The 16,616-nt window shown below is 34.5% G+C and overlaps 1 protein-coding gene across 1 annotated transcript in view; it reads left to right on the forward strand.

The window, feature by feature from the left end:
- Positions 1–2,515: 2,515 nt before the first annotated feature.
- LOC144970075 (uncharacterized) overlaps positions 2,516–16,616 on the forward strand; it is a 30,018-nt gene continuing 15,917 nt past the window's right edge. Inside the window, exons 1-7 of the mRNA XM_078909287.1 lie at positions 2,516–2,631; positions 4,865–5,215; positions 5,882–5,950; positions 6,260–6,364; positions 7,321–7,416; positions 8,022–8,173; positions 11,534–11,631. Of these exons, the coding sequence (XP_078765413.1) occupies positions 4,919–5,215; positions 5,882–5,950; positions 6,260–6,364; positions 7,321–7,416; positions 8,022–8,173; positions 11,534–11,631 (817 nt within the window). The 5' untranslated portion in view covers positions 2,516–2,631; positions 4,865–4,918. The remainder of the gene's footprint in view (positions 2,632–4,864; positions 5,216–5,881; positions 5,951–6,259; positions 6,365–7,320; positions 7,417–8,021; positions 8,174–11,533; positions 11,632–16,616) is intronic.

Consider the following 16,616-nt stretch of genomic DNA (forward strand, 5'->3'; position numbering starts at 1 on the left):
CTGCCTTTATAATATATTTTTGATATTGATAATTTAAATAAATTAAAAATTTAAGTAAAATATAACAGTCTGTGTTTATTGTCATTGTGTTTGTATTTAATATTATATATATTTCCATCAAGTACCTCAGTGTTACAATAAACTTTTAAGTTGTTAACTTTAAACTAAGTTGGCTCTTATGTTGTCCAGATCCTAATGTGGGGGCCCGAGCCAACTAATTTAACAATCAAAGATAGTGGTTGATAGGGCTGAGGGTGGATAACCCAGCTTCATTCTAGAATGAGCCTGTTTCATTTCATGGCAATGGTAAGGCTACAATTTGTAATTTCGCTCATTAAAACTTATCTTTCACCCCGGCTTCAACCTCCATGTTGTGTATAATTGTTATCTGATAAATATTCTAATGCAAAATTCTTTCTTTGGTGGGTCTGACTCGATTTGCATGAAAATCAACTTTTCTCAATAAAGACCATCCACCTGTGATCGTCCTCTCTCTCTCTCTCTCTCTCTCTCTCTCTCTCTCTCTCTCTCTCTCTCTCTCTCTCTCTCTCTCTCTCTCCCTCTCTCTCTCTCTCTCTCTCTCTCTTTTATATATATATATATATATTATATATATATATATATATATATATATATATATATATTTAAAATAAAATAAAATGGAGTCACTCACATAAAGCCGAAACAAGTGTTTCTGTAGTTATTTATATACGTCTTCAGTCGGCTTCATACTTTCCGTAGAAATGCCGCCGACTGAAGACGTGGATAAATAACCACAGAAACACGTGTTTCGGCTTTATGTGAGTGACTCCATTTTATTTTATTTTACATTATCTCTAACTAACGTTATCGAGCACTCTCGTACCTACAAGTACCCACCAACACTTATAAATATATATATTCTGCGGACAATATGCCAACTGACGACGTGGATGAAAACCACAGAAACATATGTTTTAGCCACATATATATGTGAGTGATCCCATTTATATTTTATATTAGCTCTAACCATCATTATCGAGCACTTTCGTACCTGGTGTACCCACCAACACTCATATATATATATATATATATATATATATATATATATATATATATATATATATATATATATATATATATATATATATAGAGCTATTTACAACAAAATCCGTCATGAATTGAATTTTAATTCAAAATGAAAACCATGGCCGTGATTTTATATATATTATATATATATATATATATATATATATTTTATATATATATATATATATATATATATATATATATATATATATATATATATATATATATATATATATATATATATATATATATTCTGTCTTTCCGTGCTCATGCACAGTTTACAACTCTGAATATCAGGGTGGGCATGAGATTCCGTAACTATCTTACCTTAATAATACTTCCGGTGTGAAGAATACACTCAGTATCTATCTACTCTTAGGCCTAATGTTAGCATGTACACTTCTTTATGGCCAACAACATTTCAATGTGGAATAGTGCTGGGATTACCCGCCCAAATCATTACCCGGGTATTACCGGGTTTTATTTATTCTTTAAATTTTTTAATGTTTTTATTCTTTAATTTTTTTTTATTCATTTATTATTTATTATTTATTACAACAAATGAAACGAAAGTAAGAAACAAGGATAATTAATTACAATGAAACCAAAATAAATAAATAAATAAATAAATTTTAAAAATACCTGAGATTCCTTTAACAGATAAGAACTAATATAGTCTTAATCTGTTGATTCCAAAATTGAATCAAATGTGTGTTAACAAATAAAACAAAAAAATCAATGTAATTGAAAAATAAAAGAGGAAAATCTTTTGAAAAAAGGTCATGTGAATGTAAATATGTAAGATCAAAATTGTATTACATCCAATTATCACTCAGTTCGGTTTCCATTTGTTGAAGCGGGTACCCGCTACCCGTCCCTTTTACTCGAGTACCCGGTTTAACTTTATAGAGCAGTATAATTAGGTGCCCCAAACGTAAACAAAGGTCTAGAAGCACATGGCAAAACACATGTTCCTGTCTTGACAGCTCACGTTCCAATGTAAATTATAGAAAAAAATAACCTTTAAAATTTGGCTGTTAGGTGGCAAAAGAAACACATATTCATAAATACTCAATCATGCATCAAACAATGTCTAGATATGGATATTTTATGGAACAAAAGGTAAAATTTATCAAAAGTTACAGTCTATCTATTTTTAGACCATAGCAAATTATTGCGCTGGTGTGAACAAAATAAAAATTATTCGGAGCCTGATTTTCAGAATAATTTAGCCTTATATTATTATTTCTGCAACTGTTAGATTTTATGTAAACATATTTTCAATACTGAAAGTGTATTGCCTACAACTCAAACTACAAAATTGGGAGACCTATATTGTGCGTAAATTTTTCCGGTCCCTAACGAAAATCACCAGCAACTTGTTATTGTTTACGTTTGGGGCACCTAATTATACTGCTCTATTACCCGCGAGTACCCGCGGGTACCCGGGTACCCGCCCAGCACTAATGTGGAACAATATGGCTGTTACTTGCAACCATGATCCTGTCACTGTTCACAAATCTACAAGTTAAAATGTTTACCACCAAATTTAGGAACAATCGTGTATGTTTTACGCTTATAATTAATAAAACTTAATGTTTTTTCATAAAGAGGTGACAATTTTAAACTTTATAATTTGAACTGAAAATGTTTCCTTTGTGTAAATTTGTGCGTCATTGTCAGCCTCTTCTCCTTCCACTTCCACTCCACCACTAGACATGCATTTCAAGACAAAACAACTTCATTTTTGTCGATCAAAAGTCACGGCCATGGTTTTCATTTTGAATTAAAATTCAATTCATGACGGATTTTGTTGTAAATAGCTCATATTATTGCCAACAAAGAGTTTAAAACGTCAAAATGAAAAACACTCTGGTCCTGGCAGTGGCAGTGCGAGTAGGAGCGCTGGCGATGGGCCCCTGGTCCTGACTCGAGTGTCGAGTCTGACATAGGAGACGGCGTGGGATGACACGGGAACATAATAAATATAACGATAATTATAATGAAATAATGATAATGTCGTTGATGATAAAGCATTCACTTCACAATATTGTATATCAAAAGTAAACGAGCGACACTCCTAACTAACTCTAACGCTTCTCTCACTCAAGGTAGAGCGACAACTTCTTTTTAAGTTTAACTTTAAGCCTAAGCAAGAACTAACTCTAACTCTAACTTAGTAATAATGAGTAACTATCGTTCCAGCATTTTGTTTATCGCCAAATACAGGGTCACTAAAATTATAGAGATACCTTTTTTTCTGCTTAAAATGTGCAATTTACATGAAATTTTTTGAACAAAACAGAGAAGTGGCATAATTTTATCTAAAATAAACATGGCCTGGTTAAATATATCCACAAATAGGGTGGGTCTGTAGCACAGTGGTTGAGCTGTTCTTGATTGGAAGGTTCTGGGTTCAAATCCCAGCGGGACAACTATATTTTTCAATATAAATTTTTTTTTTACTTCTATTTATCTGTTTTCTTCTTATCTAGTATTATTTTTTAAAATTTACTTTATATTATTGTCAATTGCCAAGGAGTGAGTCCTTGGTAGTTGATGGGTCAAATTGGAACTCTTCGGCTGCATTGTGATTTCAGTTGAGCCTCGATTGGTTCGCATATGAATCTTAAATCCTGTGACTTCCTTCCAATAGTTCATTCCTTGTCAATCGTTGTGGACAGGATCCGAGTCTACACTCGTTGACATTTGTTTTTATTTTTTATGTCTTTTTACGAATTCAAATTCAAAGACAAGTTAAAATCATATCAAAACAAAAATTACTGTTGTTTTCTGATTCAGCAGAAATACACAGAAGGACGAAGTGGCAAATCCCTGCCAAGTCCTAGATCAAAAAAAAAAAAGATTAATAGCTGGCAGTTAAAGTCTTTGACAGAAAGAGGAAATATGAGAGAGAGAGAGAGTGATCAGTGCTTATGGTTTTCCTCGGGGGAAGAATTTCCTCCTTTTAAAAAATATTCCCTTATCAAAAGTTCTGGTAGTGAGAGTGAGAGACTTGATGTGTGGTGGAAGCGATAGGTTGTTTCCCAACATCCAGAAGAAAGCTGGAGTGTCAACGATATTTTATCATCTCAATTGCTCTAAAAGTGCAATAAAAATAGGGCTTAAAAGCAGCCCTTCCAAATTTTCCTCCTTTTTCTCTTCTTGTCACCATTAGTGCTGTTAAATGGAGGGAAGAATGATAATGGTGGGTTAATCTGAATGTGTTGTCATGATTTTGTTGATGTGGTGCTAGGGTGGCCACAATAACTGAATGATCAGGGGTATCAAATGCCATCAATACTTTGGGTAATTTACTATATATACAAACACTTGCTTGTCAGAGAGGATCCTTTTTTTGTAACGGACACCTTTTTGTACATTCGGTGTTATTTATCTTGAAGTTTCAGTCAAAAATCATAGCTCAGATACTGGTGAAGCGAAGCCCGTTATTGGGAGGGAATTGTCATTTGATCTAAATACATATACCTAACAAGTGTAATTGCATAAGCCGCACTTTTTTTTTCTCTATTTTTCTTTTTTTAAAACCTCTCGCACTTACATGGTCTCATCGATATATTTTAATAAGATTAAATTTTAAAAATATACTCGATTTCTATATTTTTATAAAATGAATACCTGTTTTGTTTATGGTTGTGGGCTGCTCTACTTCTTCTATGATATAAATCAATTGATATCCATGTGACTGAGCATTACTGTCGATGTTGCACATCCTAAAAAGAATTACAATAAGATAGTCATTTCTAATTTTTTTCCATTGACCATTTCATTTCAGTTTTGACCCATTTTGACAAAACAAGACAAGAAAAGATAAATCAAATAACTAATTATGGCGAGTACGACAGTTATTGGCCCTGGTCCAAGCTCAATTCCAACAGCAAATTCCACTGGGAACTTTCAGCCAAATTTTCAAGCTGGACCCAATCAGTTTGTTCCCAGACCACATACAGACCGTCCTCAGGGTATGCACACATATTTCAGGCCGAGGCATAAGTTCACCCCTCGATTTCCACCAAACAGTAATCAGGTTGACGATGGGAGTATATCGTACGATGGCAAGCGCATGAGAAAGGCTATTCATAGAAAGACAGTCGACTATAATCCATCTGTGTTCAAATATTTACAGGTAATTTGGAAACGTGAAATTGTTCCTTTATTTGTATTTTTAAGAAATTCAAGCTGTTATAGATTTATCAAGAATATTCATCTCTAATTGCTTGCTGTCTTCAAACTGAGATTTTGTCGTTTAACCTTTTCCGGTCATTTTGACTTGGGTTTTTTAATAATTTTAATTTTTTTATTTATTTATTTTTTGGTTACATATTAATTATATTAATTTTAGACATAATTCTTTCTCTGTTTCTTTTATGTATTTTACAAACAATTCAATCATTAGAAATGTACCATTGAGTTCCTAGAATGTGACATTTCAAATCTTTAAAAACAATTTTCTAAAGAGATATGCTATTGGAAAATTGGCAATTGTCTCTTGCTGTTCTGTGTGGGAAGGGATTCAATATTTCACATAATGTTTTTATGTCAGAAGCATAGCAAAGAAATTCTCAACCATATTAAAAAACTATACAATTTTTAACAATGCAAGCAAAACATGCAATGACATATACTTACTCTCCTGCTTCGAGACCAGCTAGCATTAAGTAAGACAGTCACCACCGTATATAGTGGATATTTTCATTTGTAATATTTGCAAGGGACACTATTTTATCCTTGATTACAATGACTTATTTTAAAAATTTTATTTTATTTTACATATTTTGTTTGTGTTTTTCAGAATCGTGTATGGCAGAGAGATCGCCGTGATGAGCACCAAATACAACCTGATTCTTTGTATATAGCTGATGTAAGTATGACTGCAAGGAATCTTATGCCATGCCTCCAACTCAAATACCAAGTTATTCTTTTTTTAGTGCCTGTTGTATCTTTGCTCATCTTTGAAATAAATCAGTTCTAATAGAATATAAGTACACTTATTGAAAACAGGTGGGTTTTTGTTTTTTAAAATTTTGTCAAAAGCATATTTCTCTTTAGAATGCATATCACCTTCTCAAATTATATCTTGTTATTATTGCAGTGAAAGTTATTAATGTATAGAAGGATACCAGTTTTGAAATTATGAGTCATCCATTCCCCTGAATTTTATCTATTTCAGATGTTGCCCCCATCCGCCTTGATAGAGAGGCCAATGAACTGTGTTACTACCAAATTTGTTAGGACATCTACCAATAAGTTTAGATGTCCTGTGTTTTGTTTATCCGTAAGTTGAAGTGCAATTGCATCATCGGTTTGTTTCCAATGTACAGAAATGTAATTATTGTTTTTTTCGTTTTTTGTTATCAAATTTACATCTGTTTCATTTAAACATAATAATATTTCTACTGCATGATCAACAATTTCTGAAGAAATATTTAACTGTGTTTCAAACTTCCAAATTGTTAACTCATCCATCCATTTTTTACAGTAAGAAGTTGTCACTAACACCGATATCTTTTCTACAGATTCAAACTTAAATGTAGGGCAATGTCATTATCTTGCAGCTTACGGTACCTCTCTCAAGTTCATATGAATGGAAAATCTAAACAAAGTTTCAATCATGGTGGACTCAAGAGAGTTAATATTGGTTTCAGACCATTACCATTTATAAAAAAAGGACCCTTTCAAATTGATCTCTCCCTTGAAAAGATAATACATAATTCACTGCGTACTTCACAAGAAGTTGGCTTGTACTTCACAAGAAGTTGGCTTGTACTTCACAAGAAGTTGGCTTGTACTTCACAAGAAGTTGGCTTGTACTTCACAAGAAATTGACCAGCTTAACCCTCTCCTTACCACCCACAGCAAAATCGTCACATATGTTGTTACAACACAATATACATTTTTCTTATTCAGATTAATTTTGTGCATTACAAACTTTGAAGAATGATTTTTGTTTAATTAATAAGAACATAAAGTTGTTTTGTAGAGAGATTAAGTTTAAAAAATCAATTTTTCTGCTGGGTAAGCCTGCCATATTGGGAAAATGCTGAAAATGGTCGGTAAGGAGAGATTAAAGTGAACGTTGAAGTCCAAACTGAATGATAGGCGTGTTTTTCCCCCTTAGTTTATAGTAGCTACTGAATTACTATTTGAGTGTTATTTCCAGAGTTATTCTTTCATAGTTAATTGATTATGATTCAGATTATATATTAAAAACAAATAAAAATCTATTGACAGTGGACCCCTGAAGGTCGCCGACTGGTCACTGGAGCATCTAGTGGAGAGTTCACCCTTTGGAATGGTCTTACCTTTAATTTTGAAACTATTTTACAGGTATGATTTGATTTTGTTTTTTTTTTGCTTCTTTCTTTTTGGTCTTAATTTTACTTTTTCTTAACAGCCCAAGAGATGATCAGATTTCACCGTTCCCTGCTTCATATTTTAAAATTGGTTAATGAATGTCACACGCACACATCTTATGTCGTTTACAGTTTATTTTGTTTTGCCAGTCATGATGTGTGAACAATTGAATGGATTGTCAACTTCACTTTTTTTCCCAGAGATTCCCTGAGTTTGTTTGTTTTTTGTTTTTGTTGTTTTTTTTTTACTTTTTACAGTTTTAAGAATTCCTATTATCACCCTAATTCTAGTCGCTACTGTGCTTTTTGGTGTTGCAGGCAATTAATACTTTTAAAACCAAACCATCAAAAAAAAAATTGATGTACTGTACTCTTCTTCTTTTTTTTTTTTTTTTCAAATTCATGTTTTTCTTTCTCCTTTTTCTGTCTTCTTCTTTTTCTTCTTTTTCTTTCTTCTACTTTTTCTTTCTTTCTTTTTTCTTCTTCTTCTTCTTCTTCTTCTTCTTCTTCTTCTTCTTCTTCTTCTTCTTCTTCTTCTTACTCCTTGCCTCTGCTGAAAGTTTTATTTAATTTTTTCAGGCTCACGATACAGCGGTCCGTGCCATGCAGTGGAGTCATTCAGACTCTTGGATGATAACAGCTGATCATGCTGGCTATATCAAGTACTGGCAGTCCAACATGAATAATGTCAAGATGTATCCAGCACACAAGGAACCCATTCGGGGTATCAGGTGGGCATCATGCTATGAGAAAGGCACAAGAAATAGATTGAATAGAAAGAAATATAATTACTTGTTCTCTTTCTAAAGGGACAGGATAAAAAGAATGTTTTTTTTTTTTAACATAGAAAAACAAGTGGTAAGCAATTTAGAATCAATTAAATGGGGAAAAAAAAAAACCCAGCATACATACACATTGCAACCTGCTTATGTCTACATACCGGGACCATAATACTGTAATGCCTATACAAATATTGACATTGTGCGAGCTCTATAAATAGAACTTAAGTAGACGTTAAAAAAACATGTGCTTATAAATAACTTCCTTTTATATTAACTCTTTGCTACCCAAGGAGAAAAAGAAAGATTATGATTCATTGGGATAATTTAAGTTCTGACCATGAAGCATTACTCTGTCATCTGCATTTTTTGTGGCCGCAACTATCAGGGCGATCCGCAAATTTTGGCAAATTTCCCAAAATTGGCAAATCGTGGCAAATTTTGGAGAAAAAAAAGAAGCGAAAACAAAATAACGGGGAAAAAAAGTGCGAAACTTGAGAAATGTTGCAGCTTTGCCTGAGCCCAAGCCAAGGGAAGCTACTCTCTACGGATAATGATCCTTTAAAATCTTTGTAACAACGCTATTGTGTAAATTAATAAATGTAGCCTCCTTAAATTTAATAAATTGTCTTTTATATATATTTTTCTCTGTATCGCGTGTTAATTTTTACTGAAACGCTTAGTTCTCCTCAGCGAATTTTGGGGTTTTTTTGGACAACTTTTGGCAAATTTTAGGTCCCAATTTGGCAAAAATTGCAGATGACAGATTATTGATGGTTTTCTAAAGACCTGCGGAAATCCGTGATTTTGGAGACACAGGAGGAATTTCCTCCGTTTCAACCTCTTCTGCAATTTTCACGATAGACGTCTATCCCTCTTTTTCGCAAATTTTTGTAAAATTAAAATTCATTTTTCATCTCAGCAAACCTTTCCATAAACGGTCGATAAAGACATCTAAACTGTGTGACAACCAATAATAATTTATCCTCTTTATTGCTGTTAAAATGGGCCTTAAAGGCAAATATTTCAAAAATGTTTTCCCCTTCACTTTTTGTCACCATAGGCACTGATGTAACATTCTTCGTAGTTCTGGCCTTTATCCAATCGCCATTCATTGACTGACATTAGTCACATTCGTTCAGACCAATTTTTGCCAGCACTCACAAAGCAGGAGGTAGATTATAGACATTTGAGTTAAATGATGGTGATACATAATATGTATTATGTGATTGTGTTGATTCAGCTGGATGTCGATATAAGAAGGTAGCACTGTTAAAGTTATATACTAAATATAGCCTCTTCTAGAAATGGGTTTTCAAAAAAAGAACAAAAGGATAAAAGTCAAGTAATGTGAAAGAAAGTCAAATTCGTGTAAATGATATTTACAAATGGTTACTAATTAAAATTTTTTATTTAACCCAAGTAACAAAGGTTATTTAATTATCTTATTTCAGCTGTTGACACGGTGGTATTTGCAATTGGGACAAAGTTTTGATTGTAAAAAAAAAACAATTGATTGGAGTACTGATTTTGAAAAACTTATCTTCATTTTTTTTTTTTTTTTCAAATGAAAATAAAGGTAAAATGACAGAAGCCATAAAGGCCAATGTCATTTTTAAAACTATAAAACTGAATCATAATCATATCAAACTAATGTACAAAAAGAAAGCTAAAACAGAATTTTTAATGGTGTTCAATTTTTTTTCGAAAGCTAGAATTCGACTGAAAACAGATTTGTTGTGTTGCCATAAAGGCAGACAACCCGTTTGTTTTGTATTGAATTATTTTTCTTTTGTAATCATGTGATATGATATGTTTAAAATTCATTGATATTAATAAAAAACAGCTGTTGAAGCCATAAAGGCAAAGACAGCTGTATAAATATATATATTTTATGCTGTGTATGTGATGGTGAGTGGTTAACTCTAGCAATCTCTTTTCTGATGAAAATTTGGATGTGTGGTGTGGGCTATAGGATCTTAGTGCAGTCATACTTTGTATAAGACATAGCCAACTTTTTACATTAAATTTTTATTTCTGATAGGCCTGTTTCTAATTTCTAGTTTTTTGACAAATTTCTAACGAAATGAAATAAAAAGACAAACGATAAGAGCAAAAGAAAGCCAAAAAGAAACATAGTTCTTGAAATTTGAGAATATAAAAAAAAGAAAAAGAAAACTTGGTTGTCCAAGCTTAAATTTCTAAAGAAAGCAAATAATAATCTGGCCATTTTGTTCCTTTTTTTCATTCATTTGTTATAAATAGTAAAAAAAAGAAAGATACAGTTTGCAAAAATGATCATAGGAATCAGTCCGGGAATAATAGTTTTTTTAAACTTAGAAAATTTAGAGACTTTTTCAAAAATATGACAATAGCCCTAAATTGGAGGTAAAAATATTAATATTACCAAAATTATTAAAAATTCTTGTGAGAAGTGATGGATACTAATTCTATTTAAAAGAAAAACAAATCAGAGTTGGCGTTTGGTATATTTTACTGATTTTTTGTTTTAAAATTTCAAAACGTTAGGTGATAAGCGAATGAATTTAGAACTTTTATTTGACATCCTCCAATAAGTTTAGTTTGTTGCGTTTTTTTTTCAAAATCCTATCTTTACAAATTTTTGAGAAAGTGTCCTTGATTTTTTTTCTTTTACATCAGACCAAAACAGCACAACTCTCTTGTAGTAAAATTTGAAAATCTAGAAATACAAAAATAGATATGCGATATAAAAGTATATACAGAAATAAATAAATATACTGACCATCTGTTGTCCTCAGAAAAATACTCTCTCTCTCTCTCTCTCTCTCTCTCTCTCTCTCTCTCTCTCTCTCTCTCTCTCTCTCTCTCTCTCACTCTCTATCTCTCTCTCTCTCTCTGTGTTATTAAAAAATAAAAGGCCATTGTTTTACGCTAAACATTTTATAGTGGAAACAGTTTTACAAAGAATTGAAAAGATTTTGCTGATTTTCACTCACAGTGCTTCAATCAAGATATGGTTAAACCATAAAAGTTTAGTAGCGCATAGTATTTTGCTGAAGGTGAATGAGAGTGTGATTGGTTGTATTTTGTTACAAATTATGAGATCTACAAATTTTATTTTAAATTTTTTTTTTTTTGTAGGCTACATCCGTTGACCGCCTTGTCCGCTCGTCTTTCAATAATTTATTGTATGTATAATTTTATGAAAACTTTTTAAAATTCCAAATTTGCCGTGCATCTTTTACAATGCAAGCAGTCTACCAATAAATTATATTTTTTTTCAGATGATAACAAAAAATTTTTGAGTTTGCCTTGTTTCTTCCCTCGCAGTTTTAGTCCATCTGACTCTAAATTTGCCTCGTGCTCCGATGACGGTTCTGTAAGAGTGTGGGATTTCATGAGATGTCACGAGGAAAGGGTGCTTCGAGGTAGGAGATTGATTCTTCATGTTTTTCTCATTCTATTACAGTGGAATTACCGTCTGGATGTTGTCAACTGTTATTTTACATTGGCTGTACTGCAACTACAACCACCATTTTATTTCATGAAACTGGGAATTTCACGTTTGCTCTTGGTTGACACAATCAATTCCTGATGATATGATATGGTATATAAGTCCAGATTTATGTAGGCTTTTACAGCCTTTTATCTGCTCTTGCGCATTCGTGAACATATTTAATTCACGTCTCTCAAAACTGGGCATGCCACCACATAGTGGAAGGAGGTGTCTGAATTAAACTCTACAAACAATATTTTTCTGTTTCACTTTCACAATGAGTGTCGAGATGGCACTTGAAAGCGTTGACAACTTGTATGCAAGCGGTTCCATTTGTCGACTACCCGAACTGAGAAGTTCTGCCTAAGGTTTAGAGAACACCTTTCCTTGGAGAGTTTGAATCTATGTCCTCTGATGGTGCTGGTGGAATCAAGATTGAGAAGGCTCGTGTTTACAGAGTATAGATTATGCGTGTATTTGAACACTTCGATAAGGTCTCCTCTATCTCTCCTATACTGCATGCTCGGTATTCGTATCTTTTTCAGTCTTTCTGTGTATTCCAGATCTTTGAATCCAGGAATAACCCTAGTAGTGCGTCTTAGAACACTTTCTATGAGGTCTTTGTCTTTCTGCAGTCGCGGTACCCATGCTACATTGCCAAATTCCAAGTGGGGGCGTACAAGTGCAGTGAACAATTGTCTCATGTTATCTTTATCAAGATGAAAAAGAAAATGATAATGAAGTTAGGGCTAGAGACTGGTCATTTGATCCAAATCTTTGGGAGGCAATACCGGGAAACGGAGTTGAGAGGTAAAGGGAGTAGGAGTGAAAAATTAGGGAGAATGTTTTGTGTAGTTTTAGTATTATGGCTGCTACATTTGTTTGTTAGAAATGTGAGTAAACATCAGTTAAACTAAAAACCAAGACATTCGCTTGTTGCCATGGCCGAACACCTGGTTGAGGATAATAGTTCACCCGTTGCAGTAAACATGAAGTATGATTTCATAAATAAGCATTTAATCGAGCAGTGCATTAGTGCATGCAGGGATTTTGTTAACTTTGATATCCTGAGTTAAAAAATATATTTGTTCTTGTGATCAGAGTGATACTAGTGATAATTGTGAAATTGATAGGTTAAGCTGAAAAAGATCATAGGGAAGCCGTCGTCTATTGGCAATCCCCAAAAATGTCTAGCTTGTTTTTTACTGATGCAAACTAAACTGTCGTTTTCGCTGCTGACTCACATTCACACCTTCCATTCTACCAGTGGCTCGGCTGTAGGAAGTAAAACCAGCTCTCTAACTGCATGTTTGTAGTGGGCATTAAATTCATATACAGATTTTCACTTGGGATGTATTTAGATCATATCAGTATCAGTGAGACAGTTGGATCAATCTTAGTTTTAGAGCGTTCATCAAACCTTCAAGGTCACAGGCTCCTAATCTGGCATGGCAGTTATTTGCATCACTTGCGGCAGCGGTGGAACATATAAATAATTAAAATTCCCTTTATTCATCCCAAAGAGGAAATTTGTCTCTAGGGTTTATTCCAAGGGAAGACTGGAATAACCCAGGCGTCAGCCGCTGTGCAGCGCCGCAAATTGAGCTAGGGCGAGGTGACGTGCTAAGGTCACACAACGCAGCGGTGGGTGATCGAACTCGGTACCTACGGGTACGAAGCAAAGACCGTACTGCTGAGCCACGCTGCCCCCTTATAGGTGCAGCTCTCCTTTCTCCAGAAATTATCTAGAGTATCAATGATAATTTATCATCCCAATTGCTCTAAAAGTTGGGGTTAGTGCATAAATATGGGGTTTAAAGGCAGTCGTTCAAAATTTTACTCCTTAATTTTTATTTTTTGTCACCATCAGCAGTGATGAACTTACAGTGCATCCCTAGATAATGACATTGCCCAGGACTGGAAAATTATGTCGTTATCTAGAGATTTAATTATTCTGGGGGTTTTCAAAAAGGGGGTGTGTGGTGAGACTCGAGAACATGGAAACGAAAGTTGCCATCTCTCTCCCCATAGTGCTAAGTGTCACTAAATGTGTTACTCGTGTGTGTGTGTGTGTGTGCGTGCATGCTGAATAGAGGGGGAATTGCGAAGCATGTTTGACCAGCGTCTTACACACCCGCACTCCATCATTATTTCACTTTATGGTACTTAGTCTGAGGTGCCAGTACCATCGCAAAATGACCATTATGGGACGGGAGACTTGGCAGTGATTGCCTAAGGCAGTAACTTTTACATATTAAAATGATGCAAACAATGAGGGGTGGGGAAGTTGGGACAACACCAATGCCCTCCCTCTCTCTTTGGCCTGCGATGGGTAAGAGGAAAGAGTGTGTGGTTGTAAAGTGAGGAGTGGTAGTGATTTTATGTACCAGATTCGTAGGTAATGATGTCGTGTGCTGAGTGTGTAATCCACAATGCGATTTGCTGGCTTTGTCATTTTATCAAGCACACGCAGTGGGAATTGGTATTCCATTTCTGAAATTGAACACAACACCAGTGAAAACTCTTCATAATTTTGTTAAAGATGGCCGAGAAAAGAAAATTGAATTGTCTCACTATCGACTCTTGACAGAGTTCACAATAACAGAGAGTTATCATTACAATATAACGTTTATCAAGACCACCCACATTTGCCTCCCACATATTCTTCCTCATATCCTCTGTAAAATACTCAACACAGAAAACTCGTAAACAAGGAAATCTCGAACTTGTTCGAGACTTCCGTGCACGAGTGTAGTTGTCTCTAAGAAAAGAAAACAAATAAATGCATGATAAAGAAATAATCAACTCCCGGTATAATAATTATCAAATTAAAAAAAAACAACAGGATATTCTAAGGTCAGTTTGCCTATGTATAATTAACCCTTCTCAATATAAGATATGATATATGGAGAAGCAAGCTTAGTATCCAGTTGAAAAGAACAAACTACTCATGATTTATGCATCTATTTAAAACAAAACATTTTCCTAGTCAAGCTGGATTTTGAGATGGGATTGATTGGTATTCTAAAACTGTTTCTTCAATACATTTCCCCTTAGAATAAGGGAGCCTTAGCACATTATTTTGTATATTGTCTCATCCTCCTTAGCACCTTCAGCCTGTTATTTTATTTGGTCTGCTGTAAGAGGAATAAGTGATATTAAGCTGCTAGAAGCTGTGGACTGTAAAAAGTAATAAACAAAAATGAATATAACAGCTTTAAAAGAAAAGAACAAAATACCAAAGACAGAATGTTTCGGGCTCAAAACCCTTCTTCAGCCACAACAAAAAGCGCTAAAGATATAAATACATTACTAAATTCCAGATCGACGACAGAGAAATTTGGTAGGTTCTCTCTGAAGAAGAAAAATGTTGGAAAGTAAGCATAAAGAAGCGTTTTATATTTAACTATGGAGTTCCAAATACTGCTCAATTTTGTTATTTTTTTTAAGCTGTTATATTCATTTTAATGAATTACTTTTTGACAGAGGAATGAGACTGTCCTGAATTCTCAGTTGGTAGAGCACTCACTTCACAACCAAAGGGACCATGATTGAGTCTTGGTGCTGTCATGATTATTTTCTGGAACCCCCTGTCCACCCAGCAGTGATTGAGTAGCTGGTTCTGTTAGAGCTGGCTTTGCAATATACTAGCATCCTATGCAAAGGATAGCAAGCAATTGCCATTGTCCATTTCATGCTATAGAATGCGGCATAAACTCTGGCTGCTCAGGCTACTACTACTACTACTGCTACTACTACTACTATTACTACTACTACTACTACTACAGTAGAACTCGGAAATAGCGAGTTCGATGGGTCCACTCCTGATTACTCGCTATTTCCGAGTTCTCGCTTATCCCGAGTTGCCAGGAAAGGTTATAATATTGCTGGTTATTCCCCTCAGTGTGTAATTCGAGTAAAAGCCGTCGCCCCTATTTCAATTTCTTCACAGAAGTGGCAGAATGCTTGGTTTTTTGTTGTTTTTTGTTATTATTTTCAAGTAAAATCATGACTAGAAAAAAAACAAGAACATAGAAGTGTGTGCGTGTGCGCGCGAGTGTTTGTATGCACTCGGCATGTTTGATGAGGTAAGCAAGCGCATCACTCAATCACTGACCCATTGAAATAATGGTTCCACACTCCCCTCCTCTCGCTGATCGTGTCGTTCGTTAACGATGCTACTCGTTGACCGATGCTGCGAAGTGAGGCATGTTGACATGTGTTTACCTCGCGCGTCGCGTGACACCACATTAGGTGAATAATTGACCCCCACCCCCAATACACACACACGCACACAAACCCAACCCCCACCCAAATTTGTTTCGCCTATTATGTACTACTACAGACTAGGCTACTATTAATATTACTCGTAACGAAAAATAAGAAAAGAAAAGAGGCTAGGCTAAAAATATTTAAATTGCCATTGTCTCTTGTTTTGCTTTACTTCGTTCGCAGTCCTAGGCTGGGGCAGGAAATGCTTGTTATTTCCGAGTTGACCTCTTTTTCATACTCGCTACTTTCATGCTAATTTTATTGACTCAAATAAGGGAAAAAAACGGGGATTTAGATTTTACTCGCTATTTCCGAGTACGTTACTTTCATGTTCTACTGTACTACTACTACTACTACTACAAATAATAATAATAATAATACTGCTACTACTACTACTACTACTACTACTACTACTACTACTACTACTACTACTACTACTACTACTACCACTTGTGCAACTATGTGGTCTAGTTGTATGATACTCGCTTTTAGATTTGAAGGTCCAGGGTTCGAGCCTCACTCAGCGCATGGTTGTGTCCTTGGATAAGGCTCTTTACTCACATTCTCTCACCACACTCAGGTATAAAATGAGTACCTGACCGTTAACAGAGCACTCGCTTCATATCCAGAGTGACCGCGATTGAT

Source organism: Berghia stephanieae, chromosome 4 (assembly GCF_034508935.2).
Source record: "Berghia stephanieae isolate SIO BIC M18660-M18661 chromosome 4, UCSD_Bste_1.3, whole genome shotgun sequence".
NCBI lineage: Eukaryota > Metazoa > Mollusca > Gastropoda > Nudibranchia > Aeolidiidae > Berghia > Berghia stephanieae.